The 27,918-nt window shown below is 50.9% G+C and overlaps 1 protein-coding gene across 24 annotated transcripts in view; it reads right to left on the bottom strand.

Moving 5' to 3' along the window:
* Positions 1 to 27,869, bottom strand: part of TTLL3 (tubulin tyrosine ligase like 3) — a 42,513-nt gene extending 14,644 nt beyond the window's left edge. The window contains exons 1-14 of one of the 24 annotated variants that reach the window (XM_063602109.1): positions 24,728 to 27,869; positions 24,413 to 24,501; positions 22,008 to 22,173; positions 21,774 to 21,871; positions 19,351 to 19,479; positions 17,784 to 17,898; positions 16,623 to 16,721; positions 14,806 to 15,001; positions 9,611 to 9,759; positions 8,333 to 8,576; positions 6,182 to 6,617; positions 2,314 to 2,455; positions 651 to 877; positions 155 to 464 (exon numbers count right to left, since the gene is read on the bottom strand). In XM_063602109.1, coding sequence (XP_063458179.1) covers positions 159 to 464; positions 651 to 877; positions 2,314 to 2,455; positions 6,182 to 6,617; positions 8,333 to 8,576; positions 9,611 to 9,759; positions 14,806 to 15,001; positions 16,623 to 16,721; positions 17,784 to 17,898; positions 19,351 to 19,479; positions 21,774 to 21,871; positions 22,008 to 22,173; positions 24,413 to 24,501; positions 24,728 to 25,118 — 2,787 coding nt within the window. In that variant the 5' untranslated portion in view covers positions 25,119 to 27,869 and the 3' untranslated portion in view covers positions 155 to 158. Of the gene's footprint in view, positions 1 to 154; positions 2,456 to 4,391; positions 4,732 to 6,181; positions 6,618 to 8,332; positions 8,577 to 9,610; positions 9,760 to 14,805; positions 15,002 to 16,622; positions 16,722 to 17,783; positions 17,899 to 19,350; positions 19,480 to 21,773; positions 21,872 to 22,007; positions 22,177 to 24,412; positions 24,502 to 24,727 lie in introns of those variants that run through there. The other 23 variants (XR_010111393.1, XM_063602130.1, XM_063602116.1 and 20 more) reach the window with 23 other exon arrangements.
* Between the last annotated feature and the right edge of the window lie 49 nt (positions 27,870 to 27,918).

Here is a 27,918-nt window from a genome sequence, read left to right as displayed (position 1 = left end):
TAGGAAGCCCCATGTCTGTCCTTAGGTGGGAATTCTGGGCCTCGCTGCACGGAGGAGCTGCTGATGGCCTCAGGCTCTTGCTGTGGACCCTGGGGTACACGGCCTCACCCCACCCACTCTTGACCCTCCAACAGCAATGGAGTCAAGCCCCAAATACTTCACTTGTTTCTTTTTATTTGGTGTTGGATCCAGGACAAGGGCAGTGGGAATCGAAGCAAGGGCTTCCCTAGCTTCATATCCCCCAGGCCCCTGCGCCTCTGGAATGTACCAACAAGGGGCAGGGGTTTCAGGGGGCTCAGCCTCTTCATGGGGCAGGCCTCAGCCCTGGGTTTGTCACAGTCTGGCCTTGAATTTGCCTTTGGCCTTGACCTTCTGACAGGTGCTAGGAATTGTTCCGACTTCAAAGGGCAGAGGCAACAAGGCACTTCCAGCTGGGGGCCTTGGAGGCACAGGAGAGCAGGAGCCTCGGTGTGAAAGGAGGGGAGAAGAGGGAGATGATCAGAAGTCTGTGGAGGAAGGGGCTTCTGAGGGAGACCAGCTCTTCCCTTGGGGTGCCAGCCAGCCTGGGAGCTGCCCTCTGCCTGTGCCCTCCAGCCCTGACCCTGTGCTCAGCACTGTCCACTGGGTGTGAGTCACAGGTCGAGGCCCACCTTTCTTGGCTTCAGGATGCTGGGTGCCACCTTGAAATCAAGGTTAGGTGGGAGGGAAATGAAGACCTTAGCCGTGGGTAGAGTCCTCAAGGCCTTGCCTGTGGTCGACAGGGCCTTAGTGCCCACCAGCTTGCTGTGCTGTCGTCTGAGGACCTGGCCCTGGTGTCGGAGTACATGGGGAGAAGGCAGCTGGGCCTTGGTGTGGAGGCTGGGGAAGTGGTGAGGGGCTGTGGGAGCAAGAGAAGCTCTGAGGCCCTGGGGTGGGGCCCAAGGTGGCCTAGCTGCCCTAAAAGGTATGTGTGGAGGATGGGGGGATATGGAGGGAATGGGGTGAAGGCAGATGGAGCCCTCCAGGTTCCTCCTCCAGAGGCAGTGAGAAGAAAACAGGGTAGAGTCCAACAGACCTGGGTCTGCATCCCAGCTGTGCCCCTTCTGAGCTGTGCAACCTTGGGCAACTTCCTTAAACTTCCTGATACCTCGGCTGGAAAATGGGGATAATAGCACCTACCTTGCTAGGTTGGTGTAAGCACTAAAGGAGCTGGGCAGGTAGCAGTATGGGGCAAACTGTTAAGTGCTGGACACGTGTTAGTTCTTTCCCCGAGAGGTGACTGCTTGAAGGCAAAGGCAGAATACTGCAGTGGGAAAAGCGTGGGCGCTGGAGAGAGCAACCTGGGCTTAAGTCCTGGCATCTTTGAAATCAGGTCATCTTTGAAATAAGTCACTCTGTGAGGCAGAGTGACTACTTTGGAGGAGACAATACTCATTTGGCTGGGTATTTTTTTTTTTTTTTTTTTTGAGACAGAGTTTTTGCTCTTGTTGCCCAGGCTGGAGTGCAATGGTGCAATCTCGGCTCACTGCAACCTCCGCTTCCTGGGTTCAAGCGATTCTCGTGCCTCAGTCTCCTAAGTAGCTGGGATTATAGGCACCTGCCCCTACACTCGGCTAATTTTTGTATTTTTTAGTAGAGATGGGGGTTCACCATGTTGGCCAGGCTGGTCTTGAACTCCTGACCTCAAGTGATCTGCCCGCCTCGGCCTCCCAAAGTGCTTTTTTTGTGTTTTTGTTTTTAAGACAGCATCTCGCTCTGTCTCCCAGGCTGGAGAGCAGAGGTGCGATCATAACTCACTGCAGCCTTGACCTCCCGGGCTCAAGCGATCCTCATTAGCCTCGCGAGTAGCCTGGACCACAGGCTCACACCACCGTGCCCAGCTAACTTGTCTGTGTATTTTTAAAGAATACTTTGTGAGTAGTGGCTTTTACTTGCTACTGGTGGCTCTTTGGTGGGGTGGCTGATCCAGGTGGTTGGGAGGGGCCTGGAGAGCAGGAATAAATCGCCTTGCAACACTCGGGTGTTTTGGGGGAATGGTCTTACCCAGGGCCTGGGGGTTCTTCGGACTCAATGGCAATCTGTTCAAGTGGTGGGGTTGCCTGTCCCCACTAGAAAAGGTCATGGTGAAAATGCAGCCCATCCTGGTGCTGGGGGCATCCCACTCCCGGAGATTGGGGCAGACCAGGGCTGTGGCCCTTTTCGCCTTGCCTTTCTTCCCCTTTCCGGGGGCTGAAGTGGTGGCAGTGGAGACTGGCTTCTCACTGTGCCCCAGGCTCCTGGCCCCAGTGCCTTTCCTAGAAGCTGACCTGTGGGTAGGAGTCCCCGAGTCCTTGCCTTCCCCAGAGCCTCGCTGGGTCAGCAGAGGGACTGCTGGGCGGACCCCCATCCGCCGATGACACATCGCCATGGGCTTCTTGATGGTGAAGCCCTCTACCAGGAGCCGGATGCCCACATATTGAGGCACCTCCACAGCAGGCTGTGGGCAAGAAGAGGAGACAAGGCCCACTCAGTCAGTGGTACTGGAATCCTTGGCCCAGCGGGACCCAGAGTAGAGATGGGTAGAATTACTTTCTGAGGCACCTGGTCAAAGAGGCGTTTCTGAGCTGAGAAATGGAAAGCCCACCTCTGAGTCAGTACCTAGAGTCACAGAGCTCCAGGAATTGCTAGCCCAGAGGAAGGGGAAATCCTAGCCACGTCCCACCAGCACCCCTCAGCCACATTTCCCTCCTAAGCTGCCCCCAGCCCCTGCTGGAATGCGTGTGGCTCCACTGCACAGGCCACTGCTGGTGGACAGCTTCCTGAGCTGAGCCAATCAGATTCTCTGCACAGAGAATTTGAGTTACGCCACCCAGACAAGTAAGAGGTTTGGAGCCTGCCTAGAGCCTCATGTGAATCCAGGTTATGGGGAAGCAGAAACTAAGAACCTTAAAGAAGACAGTCTGTGGAGAGAATGAAGTAGCGAATATGCAGAGGAAGGCAGAGAGAAGGGTCCAGGAGAGGGACTCCCTTACAACTCTCAGTTCCTATCAGGCCAAGCTGTATGTCCTGCCCTCAGCTGGGCTCCAGGAGAGCTCCCTGTGCCTTGCTAGCAACCTGGAGCCAATTGGAGGTATCTTCTGTGCCACTGAAGGATCCTGATCAGAATCTATCTAAACATCAGAATTACTTGGAGCTTGTTAAAAATACAGCTATTGGCCGGGCATGGTGGTCACACCTGTAATCCCAGAGCTTTGGGAGGCTAAGGCTGGCAGATCACTTGAGGTCAAGAGTTCGAGACCAGCCTGGCCAACATAACCAAACCCTGTCTCTACTAAAAATACAAAAAAATTAGCAGGTCATGGTGGCAGGCACCTGTAATCCCAGCTACTCGGGAGGCCGAGGCAGGAGAATTGCTTGAACCCAGGAGGCAGAAGTTGCAGTGAGCCGAGATTGCACCATTGTACTCCAGCCTGGGTGACAAGAGCGAAACTCCGTCTCAAAAAAAAAAAAAAAAAAAAAAAAAATGCAGCTATTGCCGGGCGCGGTGGCTCTCTGGGAGGCCAAGATGGGCGGATCAGCTGAGGTCAGGAATTGGAGACCAGCCTGGCCAACATGGCGAAACCCCATCTCTACTAAAAACACAAAAATTAGCCGGCCATGGTGGGCGCCTGTAATCCCAGCTACTCGGGATCTGAGGAGAATCACTTGAATCTGGGAGGCGGACGTTGCAGTGAGCCGAGCTAGCACCACTGCACTCCAGCCTGGGTGGCAGAGCGAGACTCTGTCTCAAAAAAAAAAAAAAAAAAATCAAATAAAAATATAGCTATCAGCACTCCCAAGTAGCCCCAGATGATGAGGGAAAGCTCATCTTTACAGAAGAATCTCAGCTAATAAATGCAGAAGGAACAACAGAATTAGACATTTGCCATTTTGCAACTCTAATAAAATAGGCAATAATCAAAACTGGTATCAAAACAATTAGATGAAAGGATGACAGGAAAATGTGTAATCTGGACAGAGCCAACACAGCACCTTACAGAAAAATTAATTGCAAATGGGAGATGTAGCTTATAATGGAGAGATCTGGTAGCCACCACGGTAACCCACAGTCAAACTCAGCAGCACTAACTGTGAGACACTCTCACAGGATGTGCCTTGTGATGCCACATGAGGTACGCGGCATCACCTCTGAAGTGCTCTTGGGAAAAATGTTTAACCTCATCAAACTATTTGACCGAACTTCTAGTTCCTGAGACAATCAGCTAACAGAAGACCAAGGTAAATCACACCATAAGGAAACAATCAGATAAATCCAGAATGTGGGACAGTTCTACAAAACAACCTGCCTGGCCCCTCAAAAGATCAAAACTATGGGGTCAAAAGGCACTGGGGCTGGCCTAGATGAAAAGAGACAAAAAAAAAAAAACAAACAGTGCAAGGTATAAGCCTTTACTATGTGCTGGCCTAAAAACAAAAACAAGAACAAATCAGCAATAAAAGACATTTAGAGGGCTTGGCGCGGTGGCTCATGCATTTTGGGTGACAAAATCCTAGCATTTTGGGAGGCCGAGGCGGGCAAATCACGAGGTCAGGAGATCGAGACCATCCTGGCTAACATGGTGAAACCCCATCTCTACTAAAATACAAAAAATTAGCCGGGCATGGTGGCAGGCGCCTGTAGTCCCAGCTACTCAGGGGACGGAGGCAGGAAAATCGCTTGAACCCGGGAGGCGCAGCTTGCAGTGAGCCGAGATGGTGCCACTGCACTCCAGCCTAGGCAACAGAGCAAGACCCCGTCTCAAAAAAAAAAGATATTTGGGGGACATTTGAAAAATGCAGATACATAGTCTCCTCCCCAAGCTAGACATTTTGGGTCAATCTCTGGGGGTGGAGCCTCCTCACATCCATACCTTTAGAAGCTTTCAGATGCTTCTGGCCTGGGCACTGGCATTGGGAGCACTGCACTACAATGGCACCTTTTCCCTCAGCTTGCTTATATTTTCCTGCCCATGTATTTCCCCGTTTACATTTTTTGAAACCAAAACGCCAATATATTAATTTAAGAAATGATCAATAACAACTGTAACAAAGGCGAGGTCACCTAGGCCATGTGATCAGTACGTTCTCTTCCTGTAACCAAACCGTGACAGAAACCGGAGGCTAATCAGAAGCCACTTAAACTGCCACAAGAAATTCTATCCAGAACTCAGAAAGCCTTGCAATCAATTTTCTGACTGATTTTTTAAAATGCTGTTCTATTTTACAAGTAGACTCCAATCTCTTTTTGGAGCAAGACGAGTGAAATAATTATAATACTAATAATAATAGTAGCTACCAGTAATTGCCTATTACTATACATTCAGGCACTTTACAGGTTATACATGATGAAACTCCTAACCTTATTAGGTAATAATAACATTAGCTAAAACTTAGTAGCATTTACTACGTGCCAGGGACTATTCTAAAGTACTTTACTGGCTGGGCACGGTGGCTTCTGCCTGTAATCCCAGCACTTTGGGAGGCCGAGGTGGGCGGATCACCTGAGGTCAGGAGCTCGAGACCAGCCTGGCCAACATGGCAAAACCCTGTATCTACTAAAAATACAAAAATTAGCCAGGCGTGGTGGTAGGCACCTGTAATCCCAACTACTTGGGAGGCTGAGGCAGGAGAATCGCTTGAACCCAGGAGGTAGAGGTTGCAGTGAGCCAAGATCATGCCACTGCACTCCAGCCTGGGCAACAGAGCGAGACTCTTTCTCAAAAATAAATAAATGAAGTACTTTACTTATCAACTCATTTAATTCTCACAACTCATAGTACCTAACTTTGTGAGTTAGGTACTATTTTTATTCTTACGGACGAGGAGACCTAGGGGTTAGGAACTTGTCCAAAGTCACACAGCTTGTTGTCACTGAACAGGAATTTGAACCCAAGGAGAGTCCAGAATCTCTGCTCTTATGGCTATGCTATATGCCTCTCTAGAAATATTATCCTCATACATGAATTCATTTTATTCTCCCATTCCCATGAGAAAGATGGTAATAATATCCCCATTTCAAAGATCAGGAAACTGAGGCTCAAGGAAGTGAGGTCACCTTAGCAGGACCAGGACTTGAATCTGGGTCTTAAACTGGGTCTGACTGCAGAGTCCTATGCTCCACTGCGGGGCTGCCTGGAAGAGGGTGCAGACTCTCTGGGGTCCTGCCTGGGCCCAACCTCCTCACCTGCTTATAGATGAGCTCAAAGGCTCCTGTGTCACAGTTGCGGTCCAGCCTCCGGTCAATGACCACGCGCAGGGTGTCAGCTTGCACGCCAGCACAGAGCCGGGCAGTGACTGCTGTGGAGGGTGCCATCGTGGGGCTGGCGTTGATCTCAATCAGCCAGGGCTGGAAGTCCTCCCCGAACACGAAGTCAGCGCCATAGAGCTCAAAGCTGGCCTTCCGACACTGCACGGTGTCCTGGGAGGTCTGAAGTGCGTGGATCACAGCATCCTTCATGCCAGGCACGATGATGGTGGACCAAGCATTTGGGGCACCCATCTCCTGCAGGTGGGCCTGGAACCTCTGGCTAGACCACATGTTGTCTGGCGGAAGCAGTGGATGCCGATGGCATGAGTTCTCCAGGTGCTTCTGGATGGAGTTGTTGCACAGGTGCACTGAGCTGAGGCAGAGAGCAGAAAACTGAGGTCCAGGCCCTTGTGTCTCTCCCATCCAAACTCAGGGAGGACAGGCAAGTCCTGGAAGCAGCCCTGGGCCACCCTGCGCTATTCAACTTGAGATGGGGCCCTACTGGGAAGGACAAAAAGGACAGAGGCCTGGGCCCCACCACATTCTTCTAGGGCCAGAACCACTCTTATCTCTCAGGGCTGCTCTGAGGGCGCTAGTTACGGGGGCCGCAGTAGTAAGTGCTTTGTGCATAGTCTCGGTTAACCATCCCAGTGTCTGGAAGATAAGAGGGTGGGTAAGGGTATGGCCCCGTCATCGCCAGGACGTGTTCAGGCGCCATCTCCACACTAGTTGTGAGACCTTAGGGAAGTCATCTAACCTGTGTGCTCTTCACATCTGCAAAATGGGGGTAGTAACAGTACCCACTTCACTGTTTTTTATATTTTTCTTCAGACCTGGTGAACAAGAAGTATTCACTGGGTTCTTATTAAGAATGAGATAATGTATACAAAGTGCTCAGCACTATCACATATGAAGCACTCAATAATTGATAGCTATGAACTTCATACTACTGCCTCCATTCTTCAGATGTGGAAACCAAGGCTTAAATAGGTTTTCACATGACCAGATTCAAACAACTTGGAAGCTGCAGAGACAGAATTGGAATTCAGGCTTTAACAAGGCTTTCTCTCACCCTAGAAGTTAACACGACATCTTAGTTTTCAAAACTCCTGACCTCCTTTCCCCTGCTCTACATTTGCTTCCCTTTTTCCCCCAACGACAAATATAATCTTTTTTTTTTTTTTTTGAGACAGATCCTTGATCTGTCACCCAGGCTGGAGTGCAATGGCACGATCTCAGTTCACTGCAACCTCCACCTCCCAGGTTCAAGCAATTCTCCTGTCACGGCCTCCCGAGTAGCTGGGACTACTGGCGCCCGCCAACACGCCCGGCTAATTTTTATATTTTTAGTAGAGACGGGGTTTCGCTATATTGGTCAGGCTGGTCTCGAACTCCTGACCTCAGGTGATCCACCCACCTCGGCCTCCCAAAGTGCTTGGATTACAGGCATGAGCCACTGCGCCTGGCCCAAATAATCTTTTAACCTGTTAGATAATTTCACTTGTGTTCATTGCTTGCCTGTTTCTCCCTGCTAGAATGTAAGCCCTTGAGAGCTGGGATCTTGTTTTGTTCACTGCTATACCCCAAGTGCCCAGAACAGTGCATGGCACAAGGTACACACTCGGTCAAATCTGTTGGAGGGGCCAGGCATAGTGTAATCCCAGCACTTTGGGAAGCCAAGGTGGGATGATTGCTTGAGCCCAGGAGTTTGAGACCAACCTGGGCAACATAGTGAGACCCCATGTCTACATAAAAAAATTTAAAAATCAGCTGTGGTACATGCCTGTGGTCTCAGACACTTGGGAGGCTGAGGAGGAAGGATTGCTTGAGCACAGGAAGTCAAGGCTACAGTGAGCCGTGACCATGCCACTGCACTCCAGCCTAGGTAACAGAGTGAGACCGCCCCCTGTCTGTTAAAAAAAAATCTGTTGGATGCAAGGACAGCTGGCAGGATGAGGGCCCGCCTGCCTGCAGTCTGTGTGTGGAGCCTAGCGCTGCTGCACGAGTCCCCTGCACTGTAATCGCCTGTTTGCTTGCCAGCTCCCCAACTAGGCAGGGAGCTCGTGGGAGGCGAGCAGAGGGGCTCACTTGTCCAGGTTCTTCAGGGAGAAGGGCTGCGTGGAAAAGCGGATATAGCTGTCGCGGTAGAACCACACGGTAAGTGGGTTCCAGTCAGTTACCAGGAACCACTGTCTGAGGTCAAACTTGGTGCCAAAGATGAGGAGGGGCCGCTCAATATACTTCTGCACCACCCACTTGCCGTCCTTCATCACCACGGGGTTGCCGTTCACCAGCTTCAGCATCTCCTCCAGGTGGTCCATGCACATGATGCCTACGGGGGAAGAGGGCAGTCAGGGATTGGAAGGTCAGGCGTGGGCCGGGAGAAGGGCCAGCTTGTCATGAGCTCTTGTCCCCTCGGAGCTGATAGGGCTGAGTGGGTAAGGCTGCCTCCCTCAATCAGAACCCAGTTCCCTTTGGGAAAGCCAGGAATTTGCTAAGGATTTAAAATTTTTCCTAATTAACCAGTTTTGTTTGATTAAACAGGAATATATACATGGATACAAATTTAAAGTGCTGGGCTTTTTTTTTTTTGAGACAGCCCTGTCACCTAGGCTGGAGTGCAGTGGCACGAGCTCAGCTCACTGCAACCTCTGCCTCCCGGGTTCAAGTGATTCTCCTGCCTCAGCCTCCCGAGTAGCTGGGATTACTGGTGCCTGCCACCACACGTGGCCAACTTTTGTATTTTTAGTAGAGACAGGGTTTCACCATGTTGGCCAGGCTGGTCTCCAACTCCTGACCTCAAGTGATCCACCCGCCTCGGCCTCCCAGACTGCTGGGATTACAAGCATGAGCCACTGTACCTGGCCAGTGTTGGGGGCTTTTATAAAGTATGTGCACCTATTATGTTCCTACCAATAATAAATAGACTATAAAACAAAACAAAAATTAGGCAGTACGAAAGGGCATACAATAAAAAATGTATCTCCTTGTCTAGAGGCAGCCAACTGCTGCTTCCAGGACCTTATGGATATCCTTCTGGATCATGTGAGAGCCTACACGTGCCTCCGTTTCCCAGGATTGCATAAATTGAAGCACGTTGAGGATTTGGAATAGTGCTTTAGCTGCATGACTGCATTTAATCCTCACCTCACAGGAGGTATCATCCTCCTCATGTCACAGATGAGGGAACTGAGGTTCAGGGAGGCGCTAAAACCTGCTCAAGGTCACGAAGAACATTAGTAGCAGAGCTAGGACACAAACCCAGGCAATTTGGCTTCAATAGACCTGCACTATTAACTTCCTTGGCCTCTACTGGTAGATGCAGGTCGTGAGGTGCCAGTGCAGGAAGCAGGAGCTGACCCCCACCTCGTCCGCGGGACTTGGCTCCTGGCTTCACGATCCAGATGTTGCGATCCCCTTCCATGTCTATCTGGGGTACCACGGCCCGCAGCTGCTGCAGGATGTCCTCACAGCGCTGGACCTGAGTGTCGAGGTGCCTGAGTTCTGCCCCTTCGCTGTGGGGAAATGATAGAACTTGGGCAGGGCTGGACCTGGGACATGCAGGTGGAGAGGGCAGGGGGAGATATATTCCACCGTCCCCCGCCGTCATCCAGGCAGCCTTGGTCACGCCCTCCCTGCAGATATCCATAGGTCCCTCCCAAGCCTCCGGCCCCACCTTCAAACCACCCCTGAAATCCTAACCTGCCCAGACTACACAAATGGGAAAGGCTGATAAAATTCCATTAACTGCAAACCACCCCCTACTCCAACACTCCACCTGTGCCACCCCCCTTCCTATTACATTAAAACTGTCTTTGACAGAATTTAATCATTCCAGTTCCTAATGATAAAGCACCACTATGTGCCAGGCACTGTGACAAGGGCTTTCCATATATTTTCACGAATCCTCTCAAGGCCCTGCCAGGGAAGTATTACTAGTACCCACCCCCTACCCCCCAACTTTTTTTTTTTTTTTTTTGAGACAGGGTCTTGGTCTGTCACCCAGGCTGAAGTGCGGTGGTGAAATCACGGCTCAGTGCAGCCAGGAACTCCTAGGTCCAAGTTTCAGCCTCCCAAGTAGTTGGAATTATAGGCATACGCCACCACACCCAAGCTAATTTTTATTTTTTGCAGAGATGGGTCTTATTATGTTACCCAGGCTAGTCTTGAACTCCTGGCCTCAGGCCATTCTCCTGTTCAGCCTCCCAAAATGCTGGGATTGCAGGCATGAGCCACCACACCCAGCTCTGGTCCCATTTTAGAGAAATGTAAACTGGGCCAGGCACGGTGGCTCCTGCCTGTAATCCCAGCACTTTGGGAGGCGGAGGCAGGCGGATCACCTGAGGTCAGGAGTTCGAGAACAGCCTGGCCAACATGGCAAAACCTTGTTTCTACTAAAAATACAAAAATTAGCCAGGCATGGTGGCAGGTGCCTGTGATCCCAGCTACTTGGGAGACTGAGGCAGGACAATCACTTGAACCAGGGAGGCGGAGGTTGCAGTGAGCCAAGATCGTGCCACTGCACTCCAGCCTGGGCGACAGAGCAAGACTCCGTCTCAAAAAAAAAATAAAAGAAAAGAAAAAGTAAACTGGGACGGGCATAGTGGCTCATGCTTGTAATCCCAGCACTTTGGGAGGGCAAGGTGGGCGGATCACGAGGTTAAGAGATCGAGACCATCCTGGCCAATATGGTGAAACCCCGTCTCTCCTAAAAATACAAAAATTAGCCGGGTGTGGTGGTGGGCACCTGTAATCCCAGCTACTCGGGAGGTTGAGGCAGGAGAATCGCTTCAAGCCAGGAGGCGGAGGTTGTAGTGAGCCGAGATCGCGCCATTGCACTCCAGTGTGGGCAACGGAGCGAGACTCCATCTCAAAAAACAAAAAGAGTAAACTGAAGCTTTGAGAGTTAAGGGACTTACCCAAGGCCATACACTGAAAGTTGAGTGGTTCAGCCAGGATTCAAACTCTGTCCCATCTGATTCCTCCACCCATAGGTGCTTTTTGGGGTTCATTCCTGTCTTAATCTGTGCCTAATATTGGCTGAAACAATGTTAGCCTAATTCCTTTCAAGCACTTCTATATCACACCTCTTCTTGCTTGTTTTCTTCCCATCATTTACCCCCACCTAACACATGTGCTTATTTGGTTATTGTCTGAATCCCCTAACTAGAATGTAAACTCCGTAAGAGCAGGAACATTTTTTGTAGTTGTTCTCTGCTGTAATCCCCATCCCCAAGCACCACACCTGGCACTCAGCAGGTACTCCCTGGCAGTTTGCTCAATGAATGAACGGTTGGCTCAGCAAGTACTTTGGTAGGAGCTTGCCTCAGCAACTGGGCTGCACAGACAGGGTTTCATGGACAAAGAGGGACCCTGTTCTCTACAAGACAGAAAATGTCCTGAACTAAACCAAGTCACAAAATACCCCAGATGGCTGCCTCATCCAGACTCTCGCATTTCTTTCCTTCTGACTGAATAGGACGGGAGCCTCCTATTCAGGGGAAGCTAACTCTGTGACATCTTAGCATCTTGAGTGTCTCCAGTCATGGAGAACTTTCTCTTTTTTAAGGAGGAGGCAGCAGCCACTGGGGCAGTGCCAGGAACAGGGACAGCCAGATGCAGGGGGCTAGGCAAGGTCTCCCAGGAGTACTCACACCTATGTCCTGACAAACTTTTCTGTGGTCCATAGCATGAAGTATCTTTTCAGTAATCTGTGATGTGGCCCAGGAAAATATCACACAGGAGTGTAATTTGAAAAAGTATATTCGACATGACAATATGATTTTATAGTTAGCAAAAAGAAAAAAAAACAGTATTTTAATGAAAAGTCAACCTGATGAAAACCTGGCTGGCTTAGTTCTTAAAATCCAGGATTAAAAAAAAAAAAAAAAGTGGCTGTTTGTTTTTTCTTTGAGACAGTCTCGCTCTGTTGCCCAGGCTGGAGTGCAGTGGCGCGATCTCGGCTCACTGCAAGCTCCGCCTTCTGGGTTCACGCCATTCTCCTGCCTCAGCCTCCCGAGTAGCTAGGACTACAGGCACCCACCACCACACCCAGCTAATTTTTTTGTATTTTTAGTAGAGATGGGGTTTCACCATGTTACCCAGGATGGTCTCGATCTCCTGATCTCATGATCTGCCCGCCTTGGCCTCCCAAAGTGCTGGGATTACAGGTGTGAGCCACCGCGCCCGGCCCTGCTAATTTTTGTATTTTTAGAAGAGATGGGGTTTCACCATATTGGCCAGGCTGGTCTTGAACTCCTGACTTCATGATCCGCCAGCCTTGGCCTCCCAAAGTGCTGGGATTATAGGCATAAGCCACCGCCCCAAGTGGAATTGGTTTTTTTAAAAAGTTGAGAAGCATTAACACTAAATATTGAATGAATTAGGCCGAGTGCAGTGGCTCACTCTGTTAATCCCAGCACTTCGGGAGGCCAAGGCGGGCGGATTGTTTGAGCTCAGGAGTTCAAGACCAGCCTGGCCAACATGGTGAAACCACGTCTCTAAAAAATATATATATATGTATATAATATATATTATAATATATATAATACATAATATATACATATAACGATATATGTATATCACACAAAAATTTGCCAGGCCTGGTGGCACACACTTGTAGTCCTAGCTACTCAGGAGGCTGAGGTGGGAAAATCACTTGAGCCTGGGAGGCAGAGGTTGCAGTGAGCCAAGATTGCGCCACTGCACTCCAGCTTGGGTAACAAAGTGAGACCCTGTCTCAAAAAAATAAAATAAAATATTGAGGGAATGAATGAATGCTGGTCATTTGTACTGAACCATTCAACACTGTGTATGTCTGTTATATGATGCAATGTTTTATGTAATCCCGACTTTAGAGAGGTTCCTATAGCCCTCTAGAACTTGCCCCCACACACCAGAAATAAAAAGGACTCATGGCCGGGCGCGGTGGCTCATGCCTGTAATCCCAGCACTTTGGGAGGCTGAGGAGGGCGGATCATGAGGTCAGGAGTTCGAGACCAGTCTGGCCAGCATAGTGAAACCCCGTCTCTACTAAAAATACACAAAAAATTAGCCGGGCGTGGTGGTGTGCGCCTGTAATCCCAGCTACTCGGGAGGCTGAGGCAGGAGAATCGCATGAACCCAGGAGGTGGAGGTTGCAGTGAGCCGAGATCAGGTCACTGCACTCCAGCCTGGGCAACAGAACGAGATTCTGTCTCAAAAAAAAAAAAAAAAAAAAAAAAAAAAAAGGGACTCGTGCTTCATGACTAATGTTCTAAGTCTTGAAAATTCTTTTTTTTTTTTTTTTTTTTTTTGAGACGGAGTCTCATTCTGTCACCCAGGCTGGAGTACAGTGGCGCGATCTCGGCTCACTGCAAGCTCCGACTCCCAGGTTCAAGCGATTCTCCTGTCTCGGCCTCCTGAGCAGCTGGGATTATAGGCGTGCGCCACCACGCCCAGCTAATTTTCGTATTTTTAGTAGAGATGGGGTTTCGCCATATTGGCCAGGCTGGTCTTGAACTCCTGACCTCAAGTGATCTGCCCGCCTCGGCCTCCCAAAGTGCTGGGATTACAGGCGTGAGCCACCACGCTTGGCCACCTTGATAATTCTTAATTTAAAATGGGCAGCTTTACATTTTCCAGTAGCTAAAGAGAAAGTACCAGGCCGCCTAAGTTATGTCCTGACATTTAGAAAAGATGCAGTGAATGACTTGCTAATGATGTGGGTCTGCTGCTCATGTCATTCATTAGTTCCTCGGTTTCCCCTATTGAGTAATTAAATCTATCCATTTCTTCCCATTACCACCACCCCAGCTGAGATTCCTAGCACTCCCACCTGGCTTCCTGCAGGTCTCAAACCTTGAGCTGTGTCCCAGTTGAGAACAGGGGCTACGCTTCATTTCTGGAACCTGGCACAATGCTTGGCACATCGGAGTTGCTCAAGAAATGCTTACTCTGTGTTCTGCCTTCAGGGCTGTTCTCCCTCCAGTCGCTCCTGCATGCTTCTCCCGAATGGAATCTCCCTAAAGCAGCACCAGGCTCACCTTGATCCTCCCTTTCCCCACCTAAGAAACTTTTTCCAAAGTGTGTTCAGAAAACACTGCCCCTCAGGATGCTTGGTGGGAGGCAGGGCACTGGGCTCACTTAAGTACAGGATAAGCAGCGCACTCTCTCTATAGGCTTACACCACCCATAGGTTCTGAAGAGTACTGCCCCAGGGAAGCCTCTTTAATTAACTGCTTAATCCAGTGTTTTCCAAATGTGATGGACCACAAAAGCCCTTTTTTCATAAAATCTATTTACTTCCTGTAGAATTAACATCCACACAACACACACTTTGGGTAATGTGCTGTCCATTTGGTGGCACAGTCCATGCTCTTAGTGACTATGCTATGCCAAGAACCAAGAAAAGCGGCCCAGACCCTATCACGGAGGCAGTGGGAGTCCTTGAGGGTTCCTGAGCAGAACAGCGGGGTAAACGAGCGGGAGGCTTGGGGAAGGGGTAGGGGCTGCACGAGACAGAAAGGGTCTATCCCTAAGCACCTGCCCACAGCCCAAAGTCCCAGCTGCAGGGGACTCACTGGACCACTTGGTAGTAGCGCTGGAGGAAGAGGGACCAGCCCTTGGGGGTGAGGTACAGTGGGGCCTCCAGGTCCTTGTCGATGTCCATGTGGGCCAAGTTGCTAAGGTACTCCTCGCACGCACACAGAGCTTCATCCACAAACTCTGGGGACACCAACACTGGGTTTTTCTCCTGTTTCTTGGGCTGCTTGTCTCCTGCACATAGGGAGGGGCCTGTCACGATCCCATATCAAGGCAGGTAACCTGACGCATGCCACAGCCCCCATTGTCCTAAGGCCTGTCACTTACCTGAGGCCCAGCACGAACCTAGATAGATCCCCTACTGCCCTGGGATGTGTCACTTAGCTGAGGCTTTGCTCTAAATTCACTGCAACTCTAGCACTTGCCCTTGGCTCCCACTGTCCCAGGACCTGTCACTCGAGGCTCTGCCCTAAATGTCCCCAAGGCCTCTGACAGCACCTATAGCCTCTCTGCCCCTGGGACCTCTAACACACCTGAGGCTCTGCCTAAAATGCACCTGGGAGTCTTGGCCTATGTGAACCCAGTTATACATGAACGCCCCTCCCCCAAGTCTGACACAGCTTCTTAAGTCCACATACCAGAAATCCAGACCCACTCCCAGAATCCTGATACAGAGCTACAACCCTTAGCCCACAGAAACACTAACTTCTGTGTGCACTGTTACTGCACAAGGCCCTGACACACCTGAAAGTGATTACAGAAACTAACCCTTCAGAAGACCCCGTGCACATCTACAGACCTGACTCACCCCTGAACATCGCAGTGCTCTGAAGATCCTGATATACAACTGAGGCCCTCAAACCCCTGCAGCCTGACCTATACCATAAAAGCTTAAGCACGGGGTCTCTGGCCACACCCGAGGCCCTTGTGCCCCTTATCCTGGCACACAACCAAGCCTTCCTTGTGCATGACACACACAAGAGACAGCAATGGGGGAGTCTCTCTCTGGAAGAGGCAGGGATTTTCCTCCTTCCTGGAGAGCTGCCTCTGCTTCCCTGAATCCCTCGCTGATGGGTCCCTGGATTACAGGACTAGGAGCCTGGAGACACGAGCTAAATCCAGAAAGGGAAAGGGCAGGCAGTGGTTGGGTTGGCATGCTAGTGAGGGTTCCTCTGTGTCCCCCTCCACTCCAAGCTGTTCCTTATGTTCAGGCCTAAGCTGTTCTTAGGCCATGTGTAAAGCCCAGTTTCACTGCTTCCTCCTCCTCAGAGACCTGAACTCCTCACAGGCAGGGACGGACCATGTCTTCTTAGTCTGCCCTCTCCAGGGTGCTCGGCTACATGCCAGGCCCATGGGAGGGCTGAATGAGGAGTGGATCAACAAATGGATGGGAAGACAAGTGTCTAGGTACCTGGGACAGAAGAATGGATGAGTGGATGGACTGGAGAACAGATAGGTAGTAGATGGGAGAATGGAATAGCAGGTAGATAGATGGGTAGGTGGATCTGTGGAAGGATAGGTAGGCAGGGAGTGGATAGATGGATGGGGAGTATGGAGCTGACATCAGGCAGATGAATGAAGAGATTAACAATGGGTGACAGGTGGGAGGATGGAAGGATGAGTGGAAGGGTGGGTGGGTGAATCGGTAGATCAGAGAGTGGGTGAATACGTGGGTGGATGAGTGGATGGATGGCTGGTGGATGGATGGATAGATGGGTAGATGTGAATCATACACAGATGTGTGGATGAACCAGTAGGTGCGTGGATGAATAGATAGGTAGAAGGGCAGATAGGTGGAAGGGCGGATGGGTGGAGGATAAATGGGTGGGAGAGTGGAGGTAACCACAGTACTTACCTGAGGCCTCTTCCTCTACTGCCTGAATAGGGTATGACTTCCACTCAGACTTCACCACCAGCTTGAGAACGTTGCGGGCAGCAGTCAGCCAGAAGTCCTCTGCTCCCAGGCCAGGGGATACCCTGCTCAGCCCCTAGGCTTGAGGCCTGTTCTGGTTCCAGAACCTGATCATGACTTGCCCCATTTTGGATCCAGAACCTGACTCTACCTTTTCTGACTCTAGAGCCTGAGTTTAGAACTTGCTCCTGTTTCAGGCTGGTCACGGTGGCTGACGCCTGTAATCCCAGCACTTTGGGAGGCTGAGGTGGATGGATCATGAGGTCAGGAGATCGAGACCATCCTGGCTAACACAGTGAAACCCCGTCTCTACTAAAAATACAAAAAATTAGCCGGGCGTGGTGGCGGGTGCCTGTAGTCCCAGCTACTCCGGAGGCTGAGGCAGGAGAATGGCGGGAACCCGGGAGGCGGAGCTTGCAGTGAGCCAAGATCGCGCCACTGCACCCCAGCCTGGGTGACAGAGCGAGACTCCATCTCAAAAAAAAAAAAGAACTTGCTCCTGTTTCAGTTGTGTAACCAGACCCCAAATCTGACCTGACTTGGATCATATTCTGCCTTCAGAATCTGGCTTGGACCCATTGTCTGATTTGTTTCTTCTGTTCATCACCTACTTTTGATACTTATTCTATCCTGAGAACCAGACTGTGTCCTAGTTCAGATTCTGAATGTAATTTAAATCTAGCATAGAATCTGGATCCAAATTCTAACCTCAATTTAGAACATATTGTGGAATCGGAACCTAGTCTGCCTTAGAAATCCAAAGCCTGCAGCCCTTTTTGGAACCCAATTCAACAAATGGAACTTGATATAAGCCTGGAATCTGTTCTGGATTCCAAACTCAAGGGACTGACCAACTTTTAGAACCTGCTCTAGAATATAAGCCAAGATACCCAAGCTTTTCTGGAGGTCAGAGTTGACCAAGCTAAGAGGCTTATTAAGGGAGGGCACATTAGGGAAGGATAAGGATTGAGGGTGGAAAAGGAAATCTGCTGGGGCAGGCAGATGAGGGCATGAAGAGGGGCCTGTTTCTCTCCAATATGAGCCAGAGCTTCAGCCCTGCTCTGTCAGCCTGAGGTTCAGGCATAGGGCTGGGGGTCTCCTTACCTATGAAGGCTTTTTTGTCATCCTCAGCCCCCAGGCGGTAGCAGCGTGGGAAGAAGGAGTTGGCATCAACCTCATCAAACCACGGCAAATTCCGGAGATTGAGACATAGACCCACCTACGGAGTTAGCCACTGAGAGGGCAGGGCAGGACTGCCCACACTCACCACACACCCAGACAGCTCAGAAAGATTCTGACTGGATATGCTCTCAGAGCCTTGGCCCCGCTTGCAAGGTCTGAGTTGCTCACATCTATCACCATATATTTGCCTGGGCAGTGTCCTTTGCCAAGAATGCCTGATGTCCCTCCTGTCCCCCCTTTCACATTCTTTTTTTTTTTGAGATGGAGTCTCACTCTGTCACCCAGGCTGGAGTGCAGTGGCGCGATCTCGGCTCACTGTAAGCTCTGCCTCCCGGGTTCACACCATTCTCCTGCCTCAGCCTCCGGAGTAGCTAGGACTACAGGCGCCCGACACCACATCCAGCTAATTTGTTGTATTTTTAATAGAGACGGCATTTCACCGTGTTAGCCAGGATGGTCTTGATCTCCTGACCTCGTGATCTGCCTGCCTCGGCCTCCCAAAGTGCTGGGATTACAGGTGTGAGCCACTGTGCCCAGCCCACCCTTTCTCATTCTTAAAGAGCTGCCAAGGCCGAGCGCGGTGGCTCACACCTATAATCCCAGCACTCTGGGAGGCTGAAGTGGGAGGACTGCTTGAGGCCAGAGGCCAGGAGTTCAAGACCAGCCTGGGCAGCATAGCAAGACCTCATCTCTTAAAAATAAAACAAAAAAAGAGCTGCTTCCTCTAGAATCCTTCCTAACCCACACCAATAATATAATGGCAGGTCATTATTATAAAGTCCTTCATCCTTGCCACAACCCCAGAAGATAGGCCTTACTGGTATTCTCATTGAAAGATGAGGAAATTGAGGCTCAGAGAGGTGAAGTCACTTGCTAAGAAAACCAGGTAAGGCTGGGCATGATGGCTCATGCCCGAAATCCCAGCACTTTGGGAAGCTGAAGCAGGTGGATCACCTGAGGTCACCAACATGGTGAAACCCCATCTCTACTAAAAAATACAAAAATCAGCCAGGTGTGGTGACATGCACCTGTAGTCCCAGCTACTCAGGAGGCTGAGGCAGGAGAATTGCTTGAACTGGGAGGCAGAGGTTGCAGTGGGCTGAGATTGCACCACTGCACTCCAGCCTGGGAGACAGAGCAAGACTCTGTCTCAAAAAAAAAAAAAAAAGAAACCCAGGTAAGACAGAATGGGTGCATTAGCCAGATATCTTCTGCTTAGGAGGTAAGAGTCCATTTGCTCACTATCATTGGATTTGGTGATTGTTCCACCTCCAGACCCATTTTAGTCATCATATCTACAAATGCCAGATACGGTGCAGGGGCTGGATTTGAACTTGCCAGATACTGGTCAGACTCCAAATTTTCTGAATTGTATACTTCCCCTTGTCCTGAGAACTTCCTCTTACTAACAAGGTGAGCAGGGAGGAGAGCTGCCAGCCCAAGGGCAGGGGGTCGGAAGCTGCCCTGCCTGCTCCTCTAGGGAGCCCACCTTTGTGGTAAAGGAGCCAGCCCGGGCGTAGTGGTTTATCATCTGATCCTTGGAGAGGAAGCGACAGTCGAGCACATCCCGCCGAGTGGTCCAGATGAAGTAGGGGGTCTCATTCTGAACCATGCGGGACTGGGGAGACAGGAGGAGACAGAAATACAGAGGCCAGTGTGGGTAGCAGGGCCTAAGGCAGCCTCTCCCTGCCCTGCTGAGCAGGGTGGGTGAACAGGAAGGAGAGGATGCTTCCAAGGTGGCCTCTAGCCCACACATCATCTTTGTGTAAGTCAAGAAGATTTCTCTTCCTCCAGGGCACAGGTGGGCAGAGAGCAAGCCAGGCTTTCAGCCTCCTTTTGGCCTTAGGGAGGCCAAAGACTCCCTTCTGCCTCCCTTTGTCACTGCTTAAGGTGTTCTATGAGGCTTGTCAGCCCCCAGGCGGTGGCAGCGTGAGAAGGAGTTGGCATTAGCCTCATCAAACCATGGCAAATTCCAAAGACTGAGACATAGACCCACCTATGGAGTTAGCTGCTGAGGGGGCAGGGCCCCTAAGGGTGTCCCCAAGGAGTGACAAAGCTGCACAACTGTCACACTTTGTTCTGGCCCATGGTCATCAGTGACTTGCCCAGGGGCAGGACAGTGACTCCAAGCTGCTGGGCACACAGCCTGTGACACAGGCTCTCTCATGGACCCCACCTCTCTCCCTCCTTCCTACAACTCTGGGAGGTGGGGTAATTATTAATAACCAGTGTCAGCACATGCGGGGCCCTGCTCTAAGCACTTTCCACGTCAATTCATTCACCATAATTCTATGTGGTAGGGGCTAAGGTTATCTCTGTTTTACAGATGAGGAAACTGAGGCACAGGAAGGCAAGTGACTTGCCCAAGGGCTCATGAGATTGACCCATATGAAGCTGCCAATATTCAGCCATTCCTGACATACAGAAATGGCTTTTTTTTTTTTTTTTTGAGATGGAGTCTGACTCTGTCGCCCAGGCTGAAGTGCAGTGGTGCGATTTCAGCTCACTACAACCTCCACCTCCCACGTTCAAGCAATTCTCACGCCTCAGCCTCCTGAGTAGCTGGGATTACAGGCGCCTGCCACCATGCCTGGCTAATTTTTGTATTTTTATTTTATTTTTGAGACGGAGTCTCACTCTGTCGCCCAGGCTGGAGTGCAGTGGCACGATCTCAGCTCACTGCAACCTTTGCTACCCAGATTCAAGCAATTCTCCTGCCTCAGCCTCCCAAGTAGCTGTGATTACAGGCATACACCACTACACCCAGCTAATTTTTCTATTTTTTTAGTAGAGACAGGGTTTCACCATGTTGGCCCGGTTGGTCTTGAACTCCTGACCTCAGGTGATCCATCAGCCTCGGCCTCCCAAAGTGCTGGGATTACAGGTGTGAGCCACTGCTCCTGGCCTTTATTTTATTTTATTTTATTTATTTATTTTTTCAGACGGAGTCTCGCTCTGTCACCCAGGCTGAGGTGCAGTGGCGTGATCTCAGTTCACTGCAACTTCCACCTCCTGCGTTCAAGTGATTCTCCTGCCTCAGCTTCCCGAGTAGCTGGGATTACAGGCGCCTGCCACCACACTCGGCTACTTTTTGTTGTTGTTGTTGTTTGTTTGTTTTTTTAGTAGAGATGGGTTTTCACCATGTTGGCCAGGCTGGTCTCGAACTCCTGACCTCAAGGAATCTGCCCACCTCGGCCTCCCAAAAAGTGCTGGGATTACAGGTATAAGCCACCCTGCTCCGCCTCTTCCAGAGCTTTTTAAGACCTTCCTTCCTGCCTTCACTTACCAAGGGCAGGGGGGAAGGGGAACTATGGGGTTTTTATTTGAAGGGGGAGTTACCATGCATGGCGGCTGTGCTGGCATCTGGTATGACCTAGCAGAGCTCTGAATCCCAGGCCAGATGGGACACAGCCCTGCTGTGTCCCTCCCCACTCTGTGGGCCTATCTAGCCTTTATTCACTTATTTCTTTTTTAGAGATAGAGTCTTGCTTTGCTGCCCAGGCTGGAGTGCAGTGGTGTGATCATAGCTCACTGCAGCCTGTAATTCCCAGGTTCAAGTGATCCTCCCAACTTAGCCTCCCGAGTAGCTGGGACTACAGGTATATGCCACCACACCCGGATAATGTTTTTCTACCTTTTTTGTAGAGACTGAGTCTTACTATGTTGCCCAGGCTGGTCTTGAACTCCTAGCCTCAAGTTATCCTCCCACCTTGGCCTCCTGAGTAGCTGGGACCACAGGCATGAGCCACCATGTCCAGCTCTATCCAGCCTTTAAAGAAGCAGTTTTTACTACAGATAGGGAAACTGTGGTCCAGAGAAAGAAAGGACTTGTCTGAGGTCACCCAGCTGGACACCAATGCCCTCCCTTTAAGCAGGCAGTCCCTGTATCATCTTGGCCCCCAGGGCCCTCACCATCAGAGCATGTGTTCCATCTAGGTCATCAAATTTCAGTAAATCATCGAAGTCAAACAGCTGTGATGGCTGGAACTCCTCGTCCTCATCTTCATCCTCTGTGGATGCAGAGCCCAGAGCTGATGAGTTTCCTCTCCCTGACCCATAGCCCACAAGGCCTCAACTCTGGGACAGTGGGAACCAAAGGAAAAGGACTCAGGAGCAACAGCTGTGGAAAGGGAAGGAACCACTCACCATCCTCAGTGGTGTCACTGTCACCCATTGCTGAGCTATCCAGATCCTTCTGGGGTGGCAGCAGGGTGGGGCCTGAGCGATGGACCATCTTCTTCTCCACCCAGCCCCTCCGGCGCAAGAGACACCGGATCACCGGGTAGCAGCCTTGGATTGTAAAGATCTTCTTCTGCTGCAATGTGAGAGAAGGATACTTCTTCAATAAGTATTGCATAAGTGCCAGACATAGGGGATATAAAGGTGAACCAGACAGTTATGGACTCTGCCATCAGGAAATTTTTATATTCCATTAGGAGAAATAAACAGACTATAAATAAGTAGAGAAATAAATATGCATGGTAATAATGATAATAGCAATGGCTAATATTTATTGAGGACCTACTACATGCTGAGCACTTACATGCATTACTAACAATACTGTGTGTTTTTATTTTGTTTTGTTTGAGACAGGGTCTCACTCTGTTGCCCAGGCTGGAGTGTAGTGGCACAATCTCGGCTCACTGCACCCTCTTCCTCCTGGGTTCAAGCGATTCTCTTGCCTCAGTCTCCTTGAGTACCTGGGATTACAGGTGTACGCCACCACGCCCAGATAATTTTTTTTTTTTGAGACGGAGTCTTGCTCTGTTGCCCAGGCTGGAGTGGCACAATCTTGGCTCACTGCAACCTCCACCTCCAGGGTTCGAGCGATTCTCCTGCCTCAGCCTCCCCAGTAGCTGGGAGTACAGGCGTGTGCCACTGCACCCGGCTAATTTTTGTATTTTTAGTAGAGACAGGGTTTCACCATATTGGCCACGCTGGTCTCGAACTCCTGGCCTCAGGCCAAGGCCCGCCTTGGCCTCCCAAAGTGCTGAAATTACAGGCGTCAGCCACCTCATCTGGTGCCCAAATAATTTTTATATTTTTTGGTAGAGACTGGGCTTCACTGTGTTGGCCAGGCTGGTCTCCAACTCCTGGCCTCAAGTGATCCTCCTGACTTGGCCTCCCAAAATGCTGGGATTACAGGTGTAAGCCACCATGTCTGGCCAATACTATGCATTTTTATTAGATACTGTTATCTCCATTTTACGGGCTATGAAACAGAGGCATAGAGAAATTAAGCAGGGTGCCCGAGGCCCCATAGTGGTTAAGCAAAAGAGCAGGGATTTACATCCTGGCAGTTTGGCTCCAGAAACTGCATACTTAATGGGATCCAGAGAAACTACTTAGAAATACATGGTCAGGGAAGGTTGAAAGGAAGCCATGAATGTACAGAGCTGGGAAATGGCGGTTCAGGCAGAGGGGAATGCATGTGCAAAGGCCTTGAGGCTGGAGAGAGGTCAGAAGGAACTGAAGGGAGACCAGAGTGAGTGGAACATGGAAAACGATGGGGAAAGCCCCAGAGGAGGTAGGCAGTGGCCAGACTGTGGAAGGCCCTGCAGGCCTTGGAACGGACTTGGATTTCATACTAAGAGTGTCATGAGCAAAAAAGGCTAACTGAGGGAATCTTTCTAAGCTTGGCTTGCTGCTATATTACAAAAAGATGAGGGGACGGGATGGAGGTAGACCAGCTAGGAGGCTGTCATAGTTTGCCTAGGAGAGAAATCACAATTACTAAAATGAAGGTGGTTACAACACAGACGGGAGAAGGTGCTAGAGTTGAGAATCGTTTTGGAGGTGGAGATGACAAGTGGTTTTGCTGATGGAATTAGACCTGTGGGTGAAGAAACAGAAAGATGAGATTTCTGGCGTGAGGAACTGAGAGATGGGAAAGACTGGAGACTGGGGAGGACGACAGGTTTGGGCAGGAAGATCAAAGTCTGGTTTGGGACATGAATTTGAAATGCTTGTTAAGTTTTCTGGGTGTAGATGATAGGTAGGGGGCTAGATCTCTACGGGATGTGGAGTTCGAGGCTGGGCTGGAAGGGGCACAGAGAGGGTGCAGCACACTGACTGGACTCAGCCAAGGACACAGCCAAAGGAGACAGACCTGGGGAAGGGGCCAGGGGGCCACTAATGGCTGAGGAACCTTTAAAGGCCGCTGAAAAGCAGCAGCCAAAGAGGGAGAAAGGAAAACTAGGAGCGTGCAGTCAGACAGCCAAGAGGAAGGGTGTGTGGGGCAGCGGTGTCGAAAGATACAGGGTGCCCAACCGAGATCAAGACCGAAAGGCACTGCTGGGTTTGGCTCCCTGGAACTCACCAGGCACCTTGATTAGAGTGGGACATCGCAGGGAACCAGAGTGGAGGGAGCCCAGAAGTTTGGTGCTGAAGGGGTAAACGGGGAGGTAGTTGAAGATAGGTGTGGTGGTTGAGGATTTTTGCTATTGTTTTTTCTTTTGCTTTTGTTTTTTAAGGATATAAGAAAACAGCGCAGGGAGACAGGCTGAGCCGCTCCCAGGGCCCTTTCTAAGCGCCCCTGCCCCTCCTCTGACCTTGACAGCTCTCTCCACGTAGATTTTGGCGTTTCTGAGCCGGTTCATGTGAGACGCCTTGGAGGATCCTCGCCAGAGGACCGGGAAACCTGCAGAAAGATGCGGAGTAGGGGCGGGGTACACTGAGGCTGGGCCTAGGGTCTCGGCCTAGGATCTTTTCTGGCCGCCGATAGCCACGCCTCTTTTCTTCCTCCTGCCTTCATCCAGATGCCCACCCTCAGCCGCTCCTCTCCCGACCCCCAGTCCCTCCACCCCAGCGTCTTGTGGTCCTCGCAGCCGCTGTAGGCCAGAGCGAGCGGGCCGCACGGGCCTCACCATCCTGCGGAGAGCGGTCATCGAGGACCGGGGTGTGGGGGGGTCCGAGGGGGTGGGTATCCGAGGCGCCCTGGGCGTGGGTGCCTGGGACCAGCGTCTCGAAGGCGCCGCTGAGGCAGCGCGCAGGGGCGGGGCTGCCCGCCTGGCATCTGCCGCCTGCGTGACCCTCCTCGGACTGGGCGGAGGCAGGGCCGGCCCATGGCAGCCTCCTGGGTGGACGGAACTCGGAGCGGCGCGCCGAGGGGAAACTGGTGCGTGGCTCGAGCGGCTGCGGCTTCCGCAGCCAGTTGCACACCGCGCCGCCCTCCTGGCGGTACCAGGAGGCCGAGCCCCGGCGCCCGGGCCCCAGCTCCCCCGCGCTCAGGAGCTGTGGCGCGTCGGGGCACTGCATGCGCCCCTCGCCGCGCTCGCCCTCCCAGGGCCCCTGATCCCGGGCCCCTCCGCGTCGCCGCCTCCTCTCCCGGGAAGTTCCTGCCTAGGCTCGAGCCTTGTCCTCCGTTCCAAGCCCCGCCCCGTTTGCTATTGCCTTGGAAACCATTCCCTGGGCACCATCAGACCGCTCGGGGCTGGTTGGGGGCTGCGATGGGGCTCGGGGCAGTCGAGCGAGGGCTTCCTTATGACCTGGGGCCTCACCCAGACCCTTGATGAGCAGGGCACTGAAGGCGGAAGAGAGCACTGAGCCCCAGTTAGTTAGTGTTGCGGTTCCTTATCCAATACTTCCTGGTGCCACCGGCCCTAGGGTTTGAGTGATTCCACAGTATTTATAGGCGCTAACAAATGGCCCCTGACCTCATGGAGCTTACTAAAGCCCAGTGTGAGGGGAATAAAAAGCAAGTAACAAAGGAAGAGAATAGTTTACAGGTATAATAGGGGCAATGAACAAGCAGAGGTGAAACCAGGAAGGGGGCGCATTTTAGATAAAGTGGCGCATTTAAGCTGAAGGTGTAAATGCCAGGAGTCAGGAGTCACCAGGGAAAGGGGAGGAACTGCACTTCAGGGAAGGGACAGTCCCAGCAACAGCCCTGAGAAGGGTAAGAACCTTTGTGCGAACTACAAGACAGCCAGGGTGGCTGGAGCCTGGTGAGGCCAGATCAGACCTGCTGGGCCTGGCAGCTGGGCCTAGGGTAAGGTCCTTAGCGAGGGCAGCATATAACAAGGTGCAGAGCACACCCTCCCCAGAAACTGGAAATGGAAAAACAATCATTTGAGTCAACTGCAAAAGAAATGTAATAGTTCAGAACAGTTATGCCTGGCCCCCAGGCTAAGACTGCAAGCAACCTTTTTGGAAGCACTGGCAAAATATTATCCTCAAAAGTCACAGGGGAGGTAAGGCTCCAAGATGTTAAACAATTTGCCTCAAATCACAGAGCAGAGGCAGCACTGGAACCCAGGTCTGACTCCAAAGCCTGTCCCTTAAACACCTGTTATCACTCAGGTTGCCTGCTAGTCACAGAAGGACCACACAGGGACAGTTTGAGAGGCAAACTCTAGCAGTGCCCCCGCAGGCAGAGTCGAAGAGAGTGTCCTAGTAAGAGCCCAGCTTTGTTAGTCACTGGGTAGATGTGCTCTTAAGAGTGAAGGTGGATCCCCCACCTTCCTGTCCAGCTGACCCCAACTCCCCTTTAGCTGATGGCTGGACTTCCCGAAAAGCACGCCCCCCAGGAAAGGTGATTTAGGGAATTTGGACCCTGGGAGAGAGATACATGACAAAGGAGGTTTGTGGCTGGCTCACCCAGGCAATGCTGTCCTGTGAGGGTTGTTGAGTGACCAGCTGCTATATCCTATTAGTCACCCAGTTTCACTGTGAGCACCTTTAACATTCACTGCAAAGCTAGAACATAGCCATGTGCCCTGGAGGAGGGAACACCTAATTCAGAGGGGTGGCAAGGTAGGTCACAGAGGTAATGTCATAAAGGAGATGATAGCACTTTGGGAGGCTGAGGCGGGGGGATCACCCAAGGCAGCCGAGGCAACATAGTGAGACCTAAAAAAAAACAAAAAACAAAAACAAAAAAATTAGCTGGGCGTGGTGGCACAGGCCTGTGGTCCCAGCTACTCAGGAAGCTGAGGTGGGAGAATCACTTGAGCCTGGGGAAGCTGAGGCTGCAGTGAGCCATGCTTGCGCCATTGCACTCCAGCCTGGGTAACAAAGCGAGACCCTGTCTCAAAAATGAAAAAAAAAAAGGGGGGGGGAGGAGGGGGGCAATAGCTGTTCCAAGTTGTTGCCCTTACCCCCTCCTCCCTTTAACATCACCTTGTCCACCCCATCAGAAGAAACCCCTCTGGCCATCTGGAGGAATCCCTTTTGAAAGCTCAGCTCAAAGGTTAACCCTTCTTGAAGCTTACCCTGACACCCACTCCTATATTTACCCCTTGGCCCCCAGACTTCCAATATTAAATATGAAACACTTCAGTGAACCTTTTACACACCCAGCCCTTTTCCTGGACCTCCAAGTCTCAAGGCAAGGATAAACATCATGAACACTGGAAATTATTCAACAGCCCAGCCACTGGGCTGGTGGAAAAAATATAGTTCAGTCAGTACCTGTGTAGCAGCGACCGTGTCAGATTGTTTATATTCATTATCTCCACTTCATAGACTAAGAAACTGAGACACAAAATAGAAGTAACTTGGCCAAATTTGGCAAGAAGAATCAGGACTCAAACACAAGGGTTTTTTGTCTTTTTACTTCAAGGTGTTACTAAGGTCTAGTACTATCCAATGGAACTTTCTACAATGATGGGAATCTCTATGTATGTGTTGTATATGCTGTATGTCTATATATGCTGTTATATATGGTACAGTCACTGGTAGCTGTTAAGTTGCCAGTGGGACTGGGGAACTGGATTTTAAACTTTATTTAATTGTAATAATTAAAATTTAAATAGCCACTTGTAGATGGTGATTACTGTTTTGGCACAGGCAAAAGTCTACTCTCTTGCTCACTGGCTAGATTTGGGGCAAGCTATTACATCTCATGTTTGGAACCTCAGTTTCCTTATCCACCAAATGGGAGCACTGTTTCTCTGAGGTTACTTTTTAGCCCAAGTAAGTTCCTTATGTGAAAAGCACCAAAGCTCTGTATAGGCAGACAGAGCAGTTTCAGAAACTAATGGTGCCTGGACTGCAATGAATGGAGTCTCTGGGTTGGGACCCCTGGCAGGAATAATGGCAGGACCAATCATGAGAC

This window comes from Pan paniscus, chromosome 2 (genome assembly GCF_029289425.2).
Source record: "Pan paniscus chromosome 2, NHGRI_mPanPan1-v2.0_pri, whole genome shotgun sequence".
NCBI classification, from domain to species: Eukaryota; Metazoa; Chordata; class Mammalia; order Primates; family Hominidae; genus Pan; species Pan paniscus.
Note: the sequence above shows the minus strand (reverse complement) of the source record. Positions and strands in the feature narration are given on the sequence as shown.